General features: G+C 39.9%; 1 protein-coding gene across 1 annotated transcript in view; it reads left to right on the top strand.

The window, feature by feature from the left end:
* Nucleotides 1–18884, top strand: part of DOCK8 (dedicator of cytokinesis 8) — a 75743-nt gene that overhangs the window by 19961 nt on the left and 36898 nt on the right. The window contains exons 13-21 of the mRNA XM_054178526.1: nucleotides 6984–7101; nucleotides 8940–9010; nucleotides 9670–9808; nucleotides 11223–11324; nucleotides 12037–12132; nucleotides 13668–13902; nucleotides 14571–14735; nucleotides 15686–15849; nucleotides 17774–17869. Coding sequence (XP_054034501.1) covers nucleotides 6984–7101; nucleotides 8940–9010; nucleotides 9670–9808; nucleotides 11223–11324; nucleotides 12037–12132; nucleotides 13668–13902; nucleotides 14571–14735; nucleotides 15686–15849; nucleotides 17774–17869 — 1186 coding nt within the window. The remainder of the gene's footprint in view (nucleotides 1–6983; nucleotides 7102–8939; nucleotides 9011–9669; nucleotides 9809–11222; nucleotides 11325–12036; nucleotides 12133–13667; nucleotides 13903–14570; nucleotides 14736–15685; nucleotides 15850–17773; nucleotides 17870–18884) is intronic.

The raw sequence follows: 18884 nt of genomic DNA, 5'->3' as shown, positions 1-18884 counted from the left end.
CCAGGCAGCCAAGAGGGCCAATGGCATCCTGGGCCTGCATCAGGAACAGTGTGGCCAGCAGGAACAGGGAGATCATTCTGCCCCTGTACACTGCACTGGTTAGGCCACACCTTGAGTACTGTGTCCAGTTCTGGGCCCCTCAGTTTAGGAAGGATGCTGACTTGCTAGAATGAGTCCAGAGAAGGGCAACGAAGTTGGTGAGGGGCTTGGAGCACAAGCCCTATGAGGAGAGGCTGAGGGAGCTGGGGTTGCTTAGCCTGGAGAAGAGACTCAGGGGTGACCTTATTACTCTGTACAACTACCTGTTGTAGACAGGGGGGGCTGGTCTCTTCTCCCAGGCAACCAGCACCAGAACAAGAGGACATAGTCTCAGGCTGTGCCAGGGGAGGTTTCGGCTGGAGGTTAGGAGGAAGTTTTACACAGAGAGAGTGATTGCCCATTGGAATGGGCTGCCTGGGGAGGTGGTGGGGTCACCATCACTGGAGTTGTTCAGGAGGGGACTTGACAGGATGCTTGGTTGCATGGTTTAGTTGATTAGGTGGTGTTGGATGATAGGTTGGACACGATGATCTTAAAGGTCTCTTCCAACCTGGTGGTTATTATTATTATTATTATTATTAAAAATAGAACCATCCTGTTAAACAATGTCATAACTTAGTGTCATAGCACACTAATGTGTTATGGGTGATACAATGTTTCCTAATTTTTTGATTGTAAGTCTGCAAACCAATTTTTGGCCAGTGCTATGGATTCATGTATTAAAACAATGACAATGGATAAAATAATCACCTGTTTTCTATGAACATTATTGTGAATGTAGGAGACGGTTAGACATACAAATGTGAAAACTTACCAAAATGCAGACTGATAAGCTATTACTGGCATAATAATACTCTAAGCGTGTCCAGACAAATACAAATGAAACATTTAGCTTTAGTTTCTCTCCTGGATGTTTCCAAGGAAAGTGAAAAGTTTTTGTTGTGTTTTCGCTGTTGTTGCGGTTGGTTGGTTGGTTGGTTGGTTGGTTGGTTGGTTGGTTGGTTGGTTTTGAGGTCTGTTTTTTTTTGCAGGAGATGAAAGATATTTCAAAGGAAACAAGTTTTTTTTAAAAAGTAATATCTTTTTCCTTTATGATAGAAGAAGCAGAAAAGCCTTCTGTTATAATCTGTTATCATAGCTCCTGCTAGTTTTTATATGGGTATAATGCCATTAATTTAAATATTTATATCATGAAGATCAGTCTGCCACTTTGTGCACTGTGAAATTGACCACTTTTTTGTTGTTGTTTTGGTGTATCTATATTTCTATGACAAAAATAGTTCCCTGAATATTTCAAGATTTATTTATCTCAATACCCTTCTATGTTAATATGAAAAAATCATGTATTTTAGAGTTTATTTATATTTTTCCTTATTAAATATACCTGAAAATGATGCTGCTTACTGCTACTGTAGAATGTTGATGAAATGTTGGTGCTGAGGAGGAAGGATTAGGCCCATTTCTTCAGCAGTACCTCAGCTTAACCAAGCACAGGAAGTTTTATATTCGATAGAGGAAGTGCCTAATGCTAAGGGGATTTTCAGAGGGAGAGGAGAAACCCCAACCTTTCATTTGCTCCTTTGTTTCATTTAATTGCAAATCACTGTGTGCTGTCTTTGGGCTTGCTGTAGTTTGCAGCATGAACTGGAGGCCTACTGTTTTGGTGCTAATCAATCTACCCCATCCTTGAGTAATTTTGAGGGAATAAAGGCTATTGCTGTATAATGATCTGTTATTGCTGTCATAGTGTTATCTGCTGCTTTCTGCCTCACTGCCAGTGGGATCTGGAGAGAGCACAGTAGCCCTGTGTGTCTTTTGCAGGGCCATGGCTCTAGACTGGGGCTCCTAGATGCTAGGAGTTCTGGTTCTGTTTTCAGACTATACAAAGTAGGGATTAGTATTGCATTGTTGTGCACAAGTGAAGGAAGTAGCTTTAGCTACTTCCTACTTTAGCTTTTGCTACTACAATTTCAGACTTTGATGTGAGTGTGTCCTGATCTATTCTACACTTTATTACACATAATTTCATCCCAATGCACATAGCTGCTTGCTGTTTTCCAAGCTTCCTAATCTTTCCTGGGCATCTACTATACTGTCTCAGCAGTAAGAGGTTTCATGGAAAATTTCCTGACTTTTCTTTGCCTTTCACTCAGATAAAAATGGCTTTGGCAAATGTTGCAAAACAAAGCAGAAACAGTGAAAACAAAACAATGTTCCTCTCCCATAGGCAGCTTGTTTGTCACAGAGCTTTCAGGTGAAGTGTTACACCTAACTTTTCATAACAAACATCATTAATTAGGTATACAGGCAGAGAGGAAAAAAATGCTACCATGGCATAGTGATCTCTGAAGTCACTGAACATGGGTCTGAATACAATACGGATTTGTCTAAATTTCCAGTTGAAAGCAAAGCCTTCAAAGCAACGTGTAATTATTATTAAAAAAAAAAAAAATCAAATGCAAGTGGTTTAATTAAAGAGGCTTTTTGTGTTCTTCAAAATATTTTGGTAAATTTTAATTTGACATTGTATGTTAAATTCTTGAAAACTATTTTCAATATACTTTTAAGCAAGTATAATTTTAAAAAAAGCAACAACAGCATTTAAAAAAAAATCTTTATAATTTGGTATTTCGAACAGCTGCCAGCTCTCTTTATGAAAATCCTTAGCATAATATCTGCTTTCACATTCTGCTGAGCACTTTAATTTTAAATCTATCATAACTGATAAATATTGTGTTTTACTTTCCAAACAAATCTCATGTTGTATTGTCGATGCCATTGTTCTTCAGCTTCAGTATTTGTTTGTTCTTTGCTCTGTAGTGTGGGGGGAGGGGGGAAGGCACACTGTCATCAAGAAAATCTTGCATTTAAAAGCATTTAAAAAACTGAAATGAAATGCAAATAATTTTTAATGCATACCAAGTACACTAGTGCTCTTCTCTTTCACAAGAAGTCTTCCAGAGACCTGTAGAAAATAAAGAATGAAACTAATGTGTAGGCATCTCAGTTCAAGCAACTTCCTAAAGCAGAAGGAATGTGGGACTGAATTACAATTCTTAAATCTAGTTCCAGTTCTAACACTTAACCGTTCTGCAAAGCTTTGAATCCTATGCCATTCACTAAGGTTGTTAATCATTTTCAACTGTAATTTTTGAAGTGCATTATCTCTGGTAAGCATGAAATTTTGCCTCATATTATCTAACACATGTAACCTCAGCAGGGTATGTATCCTGTATTTGAGGAAGATACAGCATGCTACTGTATTTGCTGGCACTCCTTGACAGTGTTTATTAATTTAAGTTTATTAATTAATTAAATATATTTAGTGAAATATTTTCACCTCAGTTCTTAGCTGTATCATCATATTTCAAATAAGTTCACTATTATGTGTAAAAATTTGGTATGTCAGAAATTTCACTTTTGGTTATTGGAATTCAGTGAGAATTTTAAGATGGAGCTTTACCTCTGTTTACACAACTGGAGGAGTCACAAGGCCTGAGATGGCAATTTGATGTATAAAAACGCAATTCTGCAGTTACAGTCTTCCTTTCTTCAGATCTTTATACTTCATTCAGGCAGCTTCTGTCCTAGTGGTCAAGGTTCTGTCCATGGTCAAGGTTGACCATGAGCCAGCAATGTGCTCTTGAGGCCAAGAAGGCAAATGTCATTGTGGGGTGTATTAGAAGGGGTGTGGTTAGTAAATTGAGAGAAGTTCTTCTCCCCCCTCTACTCTACCCTGGTGAGGCCACATCTGGAGTATTATGTCCAGTTCTGGGCCCCTCAGTTAAAGAAAACAGGAAACTGCTTGAAAGAGTCCAGCACAGAGCCTCAAAAACGATTACTGGAGTGGAACATCTGCCTTACAAGGAGAGACTGAGGGAGCTGGAGCGCTTTAGCTTGGAGAGGAGGAGCCTAAATGGCAACCTCATTCATGTTTATAAGTATGTAAAGGGTGAGTGCCAAGAGGATGGAGCCAGGCTCTTCTTGGTGATGCCCCGGGACAGTGAAAACTGAGGCATAGTAAGTTCCATGTAAACATGAGGGAAAATTATTTGACTGTGAGTGTGATGGAACACTGGACCAGGCTGCCCAGGCAGGTTGTGGAGTTTCCCTCTCTGGAGATATTCAAAGCCCTCCTGGATGCATTCCGGTGTGATCTGGTATATGTGATCCTGCTGCGACAGGGAGGTTGGACTAGATGATCATTTGAGGTCCCTTCCAGAGCCTAACATTCTGTGATTCTGTGATACTGTGTCTAGCTCTGAGTCTCTCAACACACAGACATGAACCTGATAGAGTGGGTCCAGAGGAGGGACACAAAAATGATCAAAGGTCTGGAGCACCTTTCCTACAGAATGGGTGGGAAGAATTGCTGTTCAAATGGCTGTGCAGCTTCAGGGGGACCTCATAGTGGCTTTCCAGTACTTGAAGGAGGGACTACAAGAAAGTTGGGAAGGGGCTGTTTACACCAGCATGATAGTGGTAGTACAAGGGGCAGTGTTTTTAAATTAGAGCAGGGTAGATTTAGATTAAACATTAGGAAGAAGTTCTCTACTATGAGAGTGTTCAGAACACTGAAATAGGTTGCCCAGAGGAGTTGATGATTCCTCATCCTGGGAAGTGTTTTAAGACCAGGCTGGATGAAGCTTTGAGCAATCTGGTCTAGTGCGAGGTGTCCCTGCCCATGGCAGTGGGAGTGAAACTAGGTAATCTTCAAGATCTTGTCCAACTGAAGCCGTTCTATGATTCTATGATTACTCATTTGCAGTATTTGATATTTGAAGTAATGATAGGTCAGTTCAGTGACACATAATGAGTAATTATAAGTCCTGGAGATAAAGCTATCAAAATTTTAGTTTATTTGACTCTGAGATCTAGGTAACATTTTTTCTGTGATTTGAATCTACAGATATCTATGGTTTTAGTCATCCTTCCACTCAGTTCCTCTGGTTCTGCTAGCAACATTTTTTCAGTATTGACTCAAACTTCAAATTTTGTTAAGGTTTTCAAGCCCAATGCCAAAGGACAGGATAAAGTGGCTCAGGGATCGGGTTCAGCCTCCAGGACATGTGGGTGTCACACTGGCTAACTTCCAGTCTGATGAGACCTGTGTGGTCAGCCACAACTGTTGAGAAATGATGGAAAGTAGCCTCTGTTGTTCCTCAGCACTGGTGGGTTTTATGCATGTGTAAGCAAGAATCCTTAAACTACTGGAACAAAAATGGCTCAAGCTTCAGTACAATACTTGCTGAAGTAATACTGCCGTGGTTGTGTAGTCAGCAGAGAGGTCTCTATGATTTTACAGATATTTCAACTCAAGTCACATCTAAATGTAAAAGCCAGTGCTCAGGGACATTATATGGATTTGTGACATCTTCTGCTGGTTTGCAGATTAATGAAGCAATGACTGGATTATGCAGCCTTCCGTGCAGGTATTTCTTCACCTCTGGCAGAAGTAATGTTGATAATATCCTTCATTCTCCCAAGCATAATTCAGTGGAGGTTACCAATACATTTCTCTCTTTCACTCAACTTTTCCTAACATCATCTTGGAGAGCTAGGCAGAGAAGAAATTGCACTTAAGAAGGTAAGGAAGAAAGTGCATTAGTTTGGCAGGCAGGAGTACTATTCTGACCAAAAGGAATGGTAAGTTACACGCTTGTTTGTTTGCCAAGGCTTGCCATTGCCCACATATCTTGTGTGGGTTAGGAAGGTAGCTTGAACTGTGTGTAGTTGGAGATCATTTTGCCGCGTTGTGACAAACGGCAGAAAGGAGAATCAATCACAGTTCTCCATGTCATGAGATACAATAAATGGAAGATGGACTGTCTGACCTAGTGGCAATATTTTCCAAAGATGCTTCATGTTTTCAGCTGATGATGGTGCTGAGAAAATACCTGTGGTAAGAGCAGAGTGAATTTGTGTGTAGCTTCTGACTATGACAGACTGAAAGTAAGCATGAAATCCAGCATGCTTCTAGCAACACTACACTTCATTCCTTACACTCATAGGACAAACAGTAAGAATCCTATACCAGACTGGGAAAATGAGACATGAAATAGGTGCTGGATGATGCCAGAATGCTTGTAATCCAGGTGTAGCTGAAATCTCAAACTTGCTGTGGACTGTTGAAGAAGACTTGATGATCTTTGAGGTCTTTTCCAACCTTGTTGATTCTATGATTCTATGAAAAAGCTTTCTGTTAGCATTTTGACTCTTTTCCCAGAATTGCTGGGTTTTGAGCGTGGAAGACCTTCTATGCTGCCAAATTCCCCACTGAAATGAAGGGTGTTTTTAAAATTAAGTGTTGTGTCTATGTACAAATGCTAGTAAGCAACAAAGTGTACTGCATTTTAAAGCATTACTTTTATTCATTACTGAAAAGTATCAGTTTCTAGAATACCAGTTCAAAATATCGTTTGTATTTACTCAGATTCATTGATACTGCTTTTTCATTTGCATAATCTAGAAATACATGCCATTTTGTTTCTATAAGATAGGAATGTATGAACTTTTAATTGTTGGATATATTTACTAGTTTACTTGTTTCTGTCACCTTTGAGTGATCTCTTACTCCTTCCAAAGTCTTGATTCTTCACAGCTGACAAGGGAACTGCTTTCTTGAATTAATGATTTTCATTAAATTGAGCAAATCTATTCATACATTTGTAACTAAGAGTTACATACTATAAAAAAAAAAAAAAAAGGATAGACTGCCTTCCCAAAATAGCATATGAGAAACCTTAAACATAGTATGATCTGTGTGTCACAGTAAGAGCTTACCTTTTCCTTGTAAACGTTTGAAATAGAGTGCTAGCAAAGGTTTCACTATCTAGGTGAAATTGAAGAACAGGGAAAGGAATAAGAAAAATGCTTATTTGTGCACTTCATTTTGAACTGCTAATGCTTGTCATTTACCCATTTTATTCTTCCTTTTCTTCCAGAAATCTCCTCTATGTTTACCCTCAGAGGCTGAATTTTGCTAACCGACTGGCTTCTGCAAGAAACATTACCATCAAGATCCAGTTTATGTGTGGTGAAGACCCATCCTGTGCAATGCCGGTAGTAAACACTGAGATTTCTTGGCAAACTTCTACTTACATGCATTCCCAAGGAACCTCTGAAGAGATAACTCATTGTTTGCTTCCCACCACCACAGTTTCTAGTGGGACCTTAGAAAGCCTTGACACTGACATTCTCATCAGAATGCAGACTTGTCACTTGAGTGGAACACAGGCATATCACTCTTTCTAATCTCCTTTTCCTGCCTTATTTTCAGAAGAGTGACAGCATATTACATCAGTGCTGGGGGGGAAACTTGAATGATAAAAGTCACAGAGCTTCAGAGATCTTTTAAGAATCAAGTGGTCTGTCTTCCAGTATAACTCCTCCATGTGCGCTATAAGTATGCAGACACTGCTGTGTAAAACCATAGGGGAGCAGTTCGGATCTCCATTGTGTGAATCTGAACAGGTGCACGATCATGCAGTGCAGACAGTTTGCTGTGTTTGAAACACTCTGAGTGTGAGGGCTTAAGCATGCATGACTAGTAGAGCGGACAGCACTTTTTTTCAGGTTATTCAACATCGTTCTTTACAAGATACTCTCTTCAGCTTTACCAAGCTTTATCAATGCTTCACTTTAAAGCATTCTAACCTAGATGTCTGCTTCAGCCTGAACTTTCTGGGAAACTGTGACACTGTAACAGAGTATTTGCAAGTGACATTGGGATAAAATCTCTTACGTGTTAGAGGTGGGGGGAATGAGTGGAAATATTACTCTGAGGTGTTTAAATCCAACAATATGTTAGAGCAAGGACTAGCACCTGGCCAGCCTTTATCAGTGTGCTGATGCTGCACAATGCATACTTCATCATTTTCACAGTATCACAGTATCACAGTAACTAAGGTTGGAAGAGACCCCAAGGATCATCAAGTCCAACCTGTTCCAACAGACCTCACAACTAGATCATAGCACCAAGCGCCACGTCCAATCTCCCCTTGAACACCTCCAGGGACGGCGACTCCACCACCTCCCTGGGCAGCCCATTCCAATGACGAATGACTCGCTCAGTGAAGAACTTTTTCCTCACCTCGAGTCTAAACCTCCCCTGACACAACTTGAGACTGTGTCCCCTTGTTCTGGTGCTGGTTGCCTGGGTTGCCACATGAGCTCTGGAATTGAAATCAGAACATCAGCACAGTGTTTTCCCAAGCTACATTCCTTCCAGAGATGGGCGTGTACTCTGTGGATGCAGTACCACCTTTGACACAATACAGCATTGTTGGTTTCCTTAAACTCTGCCCATATGACAACTAGGACAGACACAGTTCAACTGGCAATCCTCTCATCTGTGAGAGAGCTTCACCTCAGTACTTACAGACTTGCAGTGTACAGACATCCATGTCCAAGATCATCTCCCTGGGCTCCCTTTAAAATTACTAAATTTCAGGACCTTACCTTGAAGCTGTGTCTGAAATGAGGGAAGCAATTTAAGCACCTCTAAGGTAAGGTGAGATGGATCTCACCCTATACAGAGCAGACCACAGCCAAAAAGCAAATTTTAAAAAATAATTTTAATTTAAATTTTTAGAATTTAGTTAAAGGCAATGTGACATTGTGGAAGAGGCTTATTACAACTATATTCATGCAAGTTCTAGTGTTTCAGTGCAAGCCTGGAAAATGTGATGTAAGGTAGTCAGTGGCTCTGGGAATGGCCTCCACTGCATTTTCTGGTGGTGTGTGGGGAAGACGCTTGGTAGTAAGACATTTTAGTCAATGTGTTCAAATAAAATTGAATAGTCAAATTTAGCCTTCATATACGCTCTTAAAATTTATGCAAGATGATGAAAATGAAATATTGTGGACCTGAGTGCTGCTATTTTCTTTTCTTAATGTAGGTAATTTTTGGGAAATCTTCAGGTTCAGAATTTGTGCAAGAAATCTACACAGCTGTCACATATCATAATAAGTAAGTATTGCAACTCTTTGTATTACTTGAGAAATAGTAATTGTGACCTCTTTAAATAATTCTTAGTCTACATAGTTCATGAAGGAATGTTGGTACTAATACATTTATTTTAAACATCTACATGTTGAGGATTTGTCATACCTAATTTGGATTGCTGCGTGCATTCACGTAAGTAACCATTGCATAAGTGGCCATTGCTTTACTTGTTTGGAGATTTTCAGAGGTGTTTTTTTTCAGAGTTACTTGAGAATATTCCTAATATGAAGATAAAGGAGCAAGAGCAGGAATCAGGTGCACAACTCTAACATCATTCACTTTGATGATTTTACAGGTCCAAAAGAGACTAATGGACATTCTCATTCTCGGATCCACATAACAAATATATTGGAACACAAGATTAACACTGAATGTTTATAAAGATATAGAGATGTATGAAAGATGAAACATTCCATCTGATACCATCTGTGCTCTTCCTGATTCAAAACTGTAGATAGATCATAACTATAGCTGTATATATAGGTATTTTGTTTAACTTGGCTATGAGGCTGTTTTCAGGATGTATACATTTTTTATAGCCATCCTAACACCCACTGGCAAGTTTGCCTTCTGCTCAGTCTCATACTTACGTTGTAAATTAGCTTGGAACTTTTTTCAAACAGGTCCCCTGATTTCTACGAAGAAGTGAAAATTAAACTGCCAGCAAAACTCACAGAGAAACACCATCTATTGTTCACCTTCTATCACATCAGCTGCCAGCCAAAGCAAGGAGCATCTGTGGAAACCCTCCTTGGATATTCCGTAAGTTCTCTGTCATATGTATTCTGTATTCTGTATATGTAAGTGTATGTGTCTGTATATCTCATACCAACAGACTCTTTGATAATCAAGACAACTTTCAGGTTATGGCAATATATCAAAACCAGTAGAATGTCTTAGCTGTCGGAAACCAGATGCAACCTATGCTATATGACAACCTCATCCTACAATTTTACATTGTTAAATGACTTTAAGTTGATGAATTCATGTGGCACAACTGAAGTACGCATCCAACTATTTGCAACAGCAATGCTTTATAGCTTATTGCCCAATTCTGTTACATGCTATTCATTGAGGGAAAAAACCACCACCACCACCAAAAATCCTAGACCATAAGCAATTACAGCATTTACTGTTATCTAACATGTTCATACATGAGGTAACAACTGACATAATATATTCAATCATGGGGTTTTTTTATGGCATATCGTTTATCTTCTGATGTGCCTTGTAATTTAGGAGTTAAATTGTAATCCTCTCACATTCATTATCTTCCTGTTGAGGCTGGCAATGTTTTAGCTTAAGTAATAACATATAGTACCATAGTATTTTTTAACTTTTTTTTTCTAAATGGATATTTTTATTTGAAAAAAATTTAAAGTAAGAGGAAAGCACTGCTGATGATAATACTTCAGATTTTCAAACATCCTGTGCTATCATCACCACCTGAGATGCAGGGCCAGAATAGTGCTTTCTTGCGTTTCTGCTATGGAGTGTGTATTTCCTTATTGTCACAGTAGTGAGGACCCTTTTAGATGTGTTTTCTTTTGTGGACAGATACAGTCTCACCAATGTCAGTGGGGTTGGTATGAAGTAAATTAGTTTGTAGTTCAGAATAAAGACATGACTTGCATGAGGACTTAGTTTTCAAGCTTCTGTTCACCTAAATACAAAATATTTCTTCCCTGCACAGCCTCTTTAAGACTTGAATAGGAGAAAAATCAAGTGTGTCCAAATAAGAATACAGAGTTACACTGTGTCATTTCGGTCTTAATTCTCATAGTGACCCTGACTGAGGTGTTCAATTTGGCAAACACATGTTGATGTGCTTCAAAGCCTAGTATCAGTCTATCCAAAATACATTATTTTTTAAATAAAAATGTGGGCTCTGCTAAATCATTCTGATAGGCTTTACTAGAAAAATTCATCATACATGAAAAGCTCCATGTTTGTTTTCTTCAAGAGGGATGATTTGTAAAGTAGTTCTGTACGTTTTTCTACAGTAGCTATCAGTTAATTTAAAACTCAAAGAAATTAATGTTAAATGGGTTATAGCAGAGAAGCTTGGGTCAATATCTCATTTGTTGGTTTGTTGACTGTACATAACAAATTAGATAAATAACCCTAATCAGATATAATCATGAATATTGCTGTGTTTTCTCTTCATTTGTTTCAGTGGCTGCCAATTCTCTTAAATGATCGTCTTCAAACTGGACATTATTGTCTTCCTGTTGCATTGGATAAGCTGCCTGTCCACTATTCAATTCACTCTCCAGAGGTACAAAGAAAATTATTAAAACATAATATTTTCCTAACATAGAAGAACATTATAAGTGTTATATGGACTAATGTTGCTGTCTGCTTTTTGATAATACTTCTATTCTGTACTTTAAAGTACAGCAAACCTCTGGAGAAAAGTGTTATTATTGTCACAGTTCTTGTTATTACTGTTATTTTACATTGTTATGTTTTTTAAAGTTATCTATCCAAGCAAACTCTTGCAAATTTTCTAATAAGGGATACAATTGCTTAGAAGCTGTCAAGTCAATAACTTGCTTTCTTCTCTGGGATGATTTGCTCATTTTTTATGCAGGAGAGGGAGGAGAAATGTAATCAGGTGCTGCTACTAAAGCAGAAAACTGTGCCCTTGGAGTAAATATTGCATGTAGGGAACTACCTAGAGGGTTAAAACTGCACCACGTCACCATGGAGTGACTGAGAATTTCTAATCTTAAAAGTATCCCATCAGAAAATGTATGTTTACATTGTCTGTGATAGACATCACCTGAAGTGCTCCAAATTTCTCTGTTCAATGCGTCAACTTGTCTCCATCTCACCAATGAGAACAAGAAGATGCCTAGCTGCAGTTCTCTATATGGCACTCATTTCAGATACCTGAAATAAAGTGCATAAAGTTACCCTTTGTAAACAGACTTAATGTTCTGTTCTTAAAAGGAAGATAGTAATTCCGTATTTCTTTTCCATCACAGAAAGTTCCATCTCAGACACCACCTATTAAGTGGGTTGAAGGACACAAGGGTGTTTTCAATGTTGAAGTGCAAGCTGTCTCATCTGTTCACACTCAGGTAATGCGTTAGAAACAACGCACAGCTGTAGTTTCCTTTAAAAGGGAATTAAAAAGTCTAGGCTAACTTTGGAAGTTTATTAAATGGAGGTGTTTAAGCCCACACAGCTGAAAAGCAGCTGACAGGGAAATAACCTGACATCCTCAGTGAATCATAGAATCAACCAGGTTGGAAAAGACCTCAGATATCATCAAGTCCAGTCTATTACCAAATATCTAACATCTCATGACTAACTAAACCATGGCTTCAAGTGCCACATCCAATCCTTTTTTGAACACCTCCAGAGACAGTGACTCCACGACCTCCCTGGGCAGCACATTCCAATGGCCAATTACTCTTTCTGTGAAGAACTTTCTCCTCACCTTGAGCCTAAACTTCCCCTGGGATAGCTTGAAACTGTGTCCTCTCATTCTGTCACTGGTTGCCTGGGAGAAGAAACCAACCCCCAGCTGTCTACAACTCCTTTCTGGTAGTTGAAGAGAGCAATAAGGTATCCCCTGAGCCTCCTCTTCTCCAGGCTAAACAACCCCAGCTCCCTCAGCCTCTCCTCGTAGGGATTATGCTCGAGGCCTCTCACCAGCCTCGTGGCCTGTCTCTATGAAGGGCAATAAAATGAAATCCTTTGTTGAAATGAAATCTACTGATACAAGTGAACAAATGAGCACTATCAGCAACAAGTAACGTCAAGGGAGTGTGTTACCCTTTCAGCTCAGTGAGGGTCTGCTTAGGCTTTGTTTAAAAGATAATGGCAGGGCACAGGGTCAATTTCTGCAGTTTGCATCCTCTATTCTGAAAGGCTAGTTCAATGTGTCCACATTTGTGGAGACATAGCATCTCCCTGCCTCCAGGGACACGTTATACTACCAGAATGCTTTAGGCAGCTCAGCAATGATCAGTGCCTTGTGATGTGAGCTAGGGCTGATGATAACTTTACAATTCTGGACTTTGCAATAGGAAATTGTAGCTTTGCCCATTTTTTTGGGGTAGAGGTTTGAGACAGAGCAGCTTTATTTTATGTATGGTGCCTTACAGTGGCTCCTATCTGTCATGCTGTTCTAGTTAAGTCTGGTAGCTACATCCTAACTGAAGGCCCCATGTGTGAGGAACGTTCCATCATCCCTTTGTGGCATGCTTTTTGACTACACGTAAGGCATACTCCTAAGACACATACGTTGTACATAGCTGGAACTTAAGTGTGGGTGGTAGAGCAACTATAGGCATGTGACATGATGGGGTTTTATCAGAGGAAGGAAACAGGATTTTCACGTAATGAAGCAATCACTTTAATGAGAGCTTTAACTGTTCTGCTTTTAATCTGATGTAACCAGAGTCTGAATTTAAGCAAGATGTAAGGGGACAAACAAAAGACTGTGACGGTTACTTTACAGATTGATCTCTAGGGCAGGACACCACAGCAAGCCAGAGGGTGAAAATAATTGCTCTTATCCCATCAGACGGATCAATCAGGCTTTGGTTAGCTAGTAGCAGCTTGAACTGTATCAACTTTATTAATTGTGAGTAAACTGTACTTGCAGGACAATCACCTGGAGAAGTTCTTCACTTTGTGCCATTCTCTAGAAAGTCAAGTGACATTCCCCATTCGACTGATGGACCAGAAGATTACAGAGGCTGCACTGGAACATGAATTGAAACTCAGCATTATCTGTTTGAATTCCTCACGTCTAGAACCTCTTGTATTGTTTTTACATTTGGTGCTAGATAAACTTTTCCAGCTATCTGTACAGCCCATGGTTATAGCTGGCCAGACAGGTATTTACTGGTGCAAGCAACCTAGAAATGTAGGAAAAATATTGATAAATACCCAGTCTCAGATTTAGTATTTAGTCTACTTCAGAAGGAGTTGTGCTTCTCAAGACAGTTTTACTGTGCAATATAAGCAAGTTTAAATGAGTTTCTGACTTCTCTCCTTTTCCACCTATATATGAGACTCTAAAACTCTGATTGGAAGGTAGATAAAATTGTAGTAGTTTACTTACCTGGAAGTATAGGTCATAAAGTGGTTTGTTGTGTTGGTGTGGTTTATTTCGTATCTTCTTTTGGTAATCAACATTTGTCATCTACTGTAATATTTGTAGAAAAGCCTGATAGCTTGTATTTGTCTATCAGTCAGAGAATAATGAGTCTTACTGTTCTTCAGGTTGGTATTTTAGAGGAAATAAGTGCAGGCTGCTAAAAATGGTAGTTGACAGTTACAGTCTGTCTTTATGCTGGGCAAAAGTCAGTGGGTCTACCAAAGACTGGTTACTGGCCTATGTAGACCTTGGGTCTAGTCAAGTATAGCAGTTGCTGTCTACAGCTCTCTATTTATTAAGACCTGAATTCAAGCTTGTAGGATTACCTTTTGGTACAAAGAATACCCTCATCTGATTGTATTATACTTTTCAGTGCTGAGACTAATTCTTGCCTTTGTTTCACAGCCAACTTCTCACAGTTTGCCCTTGAATCTGTGGCTGCAATAGTGAACAGCCTCCACAACAGCAAAGACCTGAGCAAAGACCAGCATGGGAGGAATTGCCTCCTAGCATCATATGTCTACTATGTGTTTCGTTTGCCAGACCCTCAAAGAGAAGTGGTCAAGCCAGGTAATTTTGGTGCAAGGGTTGAAAAAGTATTTTTTTCTCAACATATGCTATTCAGCATGGTGTCTCTGTGAAGAGGACTTAAGGAACTGGCCTATAAAACAGAAAACACAACCTCTCAGTCTTAGATTGCATACCATGAAGCACTGTACTGTTCAGACATGCAGTTTTTCTCAGAGGAAGGTCAGGGCTCTCAAGTACTGCAAAAAGCAACATGGACATGCCCCTCATAATCTCTATTAGTCATTCTTTTAAGATGCAAGGTTCAGGTGAGATGACTACATCTATGTGTAACACTGTAGCTTCATCTAGCTGAAAGAGAGAGACATCTACTAAGCTGAAGCTTTTTATGAGAAATTTTCTCTAGAAATTAAAACAGCCTTAGGAGGCCCATTTCTTACTGCCCTGTACATTAGTAAACTACTTTCTGTGAAAACTCACTTACTGCAAAGTGGCACAGGGCTGAGCTCTGCCAATTTCTCCATCAAATTGGGGATGCCATGAGAGGATAAAATCCTGTATGTTGGCCAGCAGGTTAAGGGAGGTGATCCTTCTCTTCTGCTTACCACTGGTGAGGCCACACTTAGAGTGCTAGGTCCAGTTCTGGGCTCCTCAGCACAAGAGAGACATGGACATACTGGAGACGGATGAAGGGACTGGATCACCCCTCCAGTGAGGAAAGGCTAAGAGAGATGGGACTCTTCAGCCCAGTGAAGAATCTTTTGTTACTGCTTATGCAAAGCCCCTGTGAGCTGTTGACTCAGAAAACATCTGCACCTTGTCATTTAGTGCCTGTGTAAGTTGTTAATCAAGCAGCTGGTGGTGAGATTTTTCAGGGGTTTTATGCTGTTCTCAAAATGCTGATGCTGTAACAACACTGAGTGAAACTGGCTTGAACCTCAAAGGTATATTCTTTGGTCTAAGTTCAAACATTTCCCTACGGGCAGGTTCAGGCGGCAGTGCCGTTTTGGCAGAGTCTCGCTATTACACATTCGGACGTACCTCCGCAGTGTCTGTGGGGAGCAAACTCCTGCAGAGCCGAGTGATAAGCTGTAGCAATCCTGACATTGCAGTTACTGCTACTGATGAAGAGGTCAAAAACATCATGTCATCCAAGGTAAGAGAATGAAGTCAAGTAGCTGGAGAATTGTATTGGCCTAAACCTAATAATCTAGATTTGTTGTTTGAAGGTTTTGTTTGCCTCTTGTAAGTGTACTGGGGTTGCGTAGTCTGGAGAAGAGGAGACTCAGGGGTGACCTTATTGCTCTCTACAACTACCTGAAGGGGGGTTGTAGTGAGGCGGAGGTTGGTCTCTTCTCCCAGGCAACCAGTACCAGAACAAGAGGACACAGTCTCAGGCTGCGTCAGGGGAGGTTTAGGCTGGAGGTTAGGAGGAAGTTTTACACAGAGAGAGTGATTGCCCACTGGAATGGGCTGCCTGAGGAGGTGGTGGGGTCGCCGTCGCTGGGGGTGTTCAGGGCGAGGCTTGACAGGATGCTTGGTTGTATGGTTTAGTTGATTGGGTAGTGTTGGATGATAGGTTGGACATGATGATCTTGAAGGTCTCTTCCAACCTGGTTAATTCTATTCTATTCTATTCTATTCTATTCTATTCTATTCTATTCTATTCTATTCTATTCTATTCTATTCTATTCTATTCTACTGTATGTATCAACAGAAGCTTTTGCTGTTTCTCTGATTTAGCATGGGCATGCATTAAATCCCATTCCCAAATTCTGATGTCTCTTAGCAGTTAAGAGAGCAAGCAGCAAGAGCTCCCTTTCTTGTTTCAGGCTTAGACAATCCACAGAGAAATCTGCCTTTTTTTGACATGCTTCACCCCTGTTCTTCCTGACATTTAGCTCCCGTTCACATCTAGTGGCACGTGTCTGTTGCACAGAGTCAGTGTGAGAGAAGACTACTATCGATTATAATAGCACCAGATTCACTTTCTGAAAGGAATGAAAGAGTTCAAGGGAAATAGTTTTCTTTAAATGCACTGATAATGTATTTTTGCTTCTTTAAACTTAGTTCTTTTTGTTCTTCTTTCTCTTTGTCTTTTTTTTTTTTTAAATCACAGAGCCTGTTTGGTGCTAAATAGTTTGCTGTTTAAAAAAAAAAAAAAAAAAAAAAAAGAATAGGCAGTTTAAACAATAGCAACCCCATGATTTTATATAGGCTATAGTACAGATGCCTTGTGCACATTTTGTACCTGGGACTTTCCAAATACCGAATTCAACCACCAAACCACAAACATCACACTCTGTCTCATCCCTCCCTCCCTTTTCTTTAAGTGTTACATATGTGAAACACTGCTTCTCAAGCAAGTGCTTTTCAAAAACATTTTGAAGTATTTTCTCCACTGAATGATTGTGTCTCTCCAGTTAAAGTGAGCGGGTGCTTGTCTTCAGCAAATGAAGCCACAACTAGTGAGAGGCACAGGCTTTGCAAACATTGGATTTGCTTATTTAGGCATGTGTACTCATCCAGAGCAATTTTTAGTAATGTAAGTTGAAAATTAATAGCCTTATGAATTTTTCCCTAATATACTCTGTCCTAAAAATACAGAGCTCAAGATATAGTTCTTTTTCCAAATTAATACAAAATTTAGATATTACAGCTTCATCACATTGGTAAGTGTGGGCATTTCTAACTGGCTGCTGCATTTCACTGCCTTTTAAATTGGCATTACTTTTAACGGAAGGAAGATTCCCATATGCAGGTTAATTTCCGTTACAGAGCCACCAGCTATAAACTCACTGAAAGAGTGAGTTCCAGAGCCTCCAAATCACAGCTGTAGTGATGAGGTCGGCCACGTGATGGCAGTGTTGGCATTTGCACGCTTCTGCTGCTGCGCTCGGGTGGTTCGGCCTCTGCCGGGAAGGGGGTTGGGGAGAAGTCAAGGAAAGAGTTGTTCAGCGTCTGTTCGGACCTTGCAACATTCTCTCTCGCCCCGCCTCCCCCCTCCCGCTGATTTATTCTCTGTTAATTAACTTAAGTTATGTGTTAACATACTTATTTCTTCTGGCTGTGCCCTACAGCCTATAGATCATGGCTCCAGTCGGATGTCTTTCTGTGTTGAAGGAACAACTGAAGTGCCAAATGTTTGCGCAAGCCCAAGACCATCCAATAAAAAGGTAATCTACCGCTAAGTGTGAGGGCCGCGTTAACAGAGTCTGGAGCCTCCTGAGGCAGTGCTGATAATTAGCACTTCTAAATGAGGGAAGGGGAGGGAGAGGAGAAAATAACCACCCAAACTTTTCTGCTTCTGTGTGAGAGTCTTTAAATTCTTTCGCTAGGACGTATTTGGACAAGTAGCAGCCTGCCTGGACTTTCCTGTCTTTCTCAAGGTGTTAGGGCCTCTGACTTTTTCCAGTGCTGTTTACCCTTCGATACTTGCTTTTACATGTTACACTAAATTGCATGTTTTCCGTCTCTTTCTTCTGTTTTCCTTCTCCACTTTTTGTAGATTTTAGAAACCAGACATTAGTTTCTATCTTACATATTCCCAAATAGCTTTTTAACAACACCAAGCATACCATATCACATTGGTCATTTTTTCAGACCTGTATCTTGTGTTTGACACTGATCAGCAGCAGTCGCTTTGAATCAAGAAGCAGTGGAATAACCCTGTAATGAGCAGTTCAGAATCTGCATTATTGATTTCTTTCTTACTCCTGTTTATTGGTTTGTTTTCTGCCCAAAAGAATAGAGGTTTATACCCAGTCTGAATATTGGATGGATTAATATGTTCTATTCCATGTAATTATGCTTAGGAATCTTACTAGTTTTATTGTTTGTGCCAGGAGTAGAAAATAAGCATTGCAATACATTTTTAGTCCAGATATGAGTTTCCTCACAGTTTAGAGCATTGAGATTGGATTTCTTATAGTCAGACCTCACTGCAAAGGCTATTTTCTCCAACTACAAACCTCTGCACAAGCTCTGCTGTGGTTATTGCTTCTCTCCTGTCACAGGGACAATTTTTCATCTACCTTCTCTAAAAAACACACTGTTGTAATAACAGAAACACATAATGGGGACTGGGGAACGTGGCTGATCCCTGTCATGCACACAGCTAGTGGTCTGAGAATAGACCAAAGCATTTTCCAATCTAGTTTTCTGGGGTTCTGGATCCATAGAAGTCTGTTT

The sequence above is a fragment of the Dryobates pubescens genome, chromosome Z, assembly GCF_014839835.1.
Source record: "Dryobates pubescens isolate bDryPub1 chromosome Z, bDryPub1.pri, whole genome shotgun sequence".
NCBI lineage: Eukaryota > Metazoa > Chordata > Aves > Piciformes > Picidae > Dryobates > Dryobates pubescens.
Note: the sequence above shows the minus strand (reverse complement) of the source record. Positions and strands in the feature narration are given on the sequence as shown.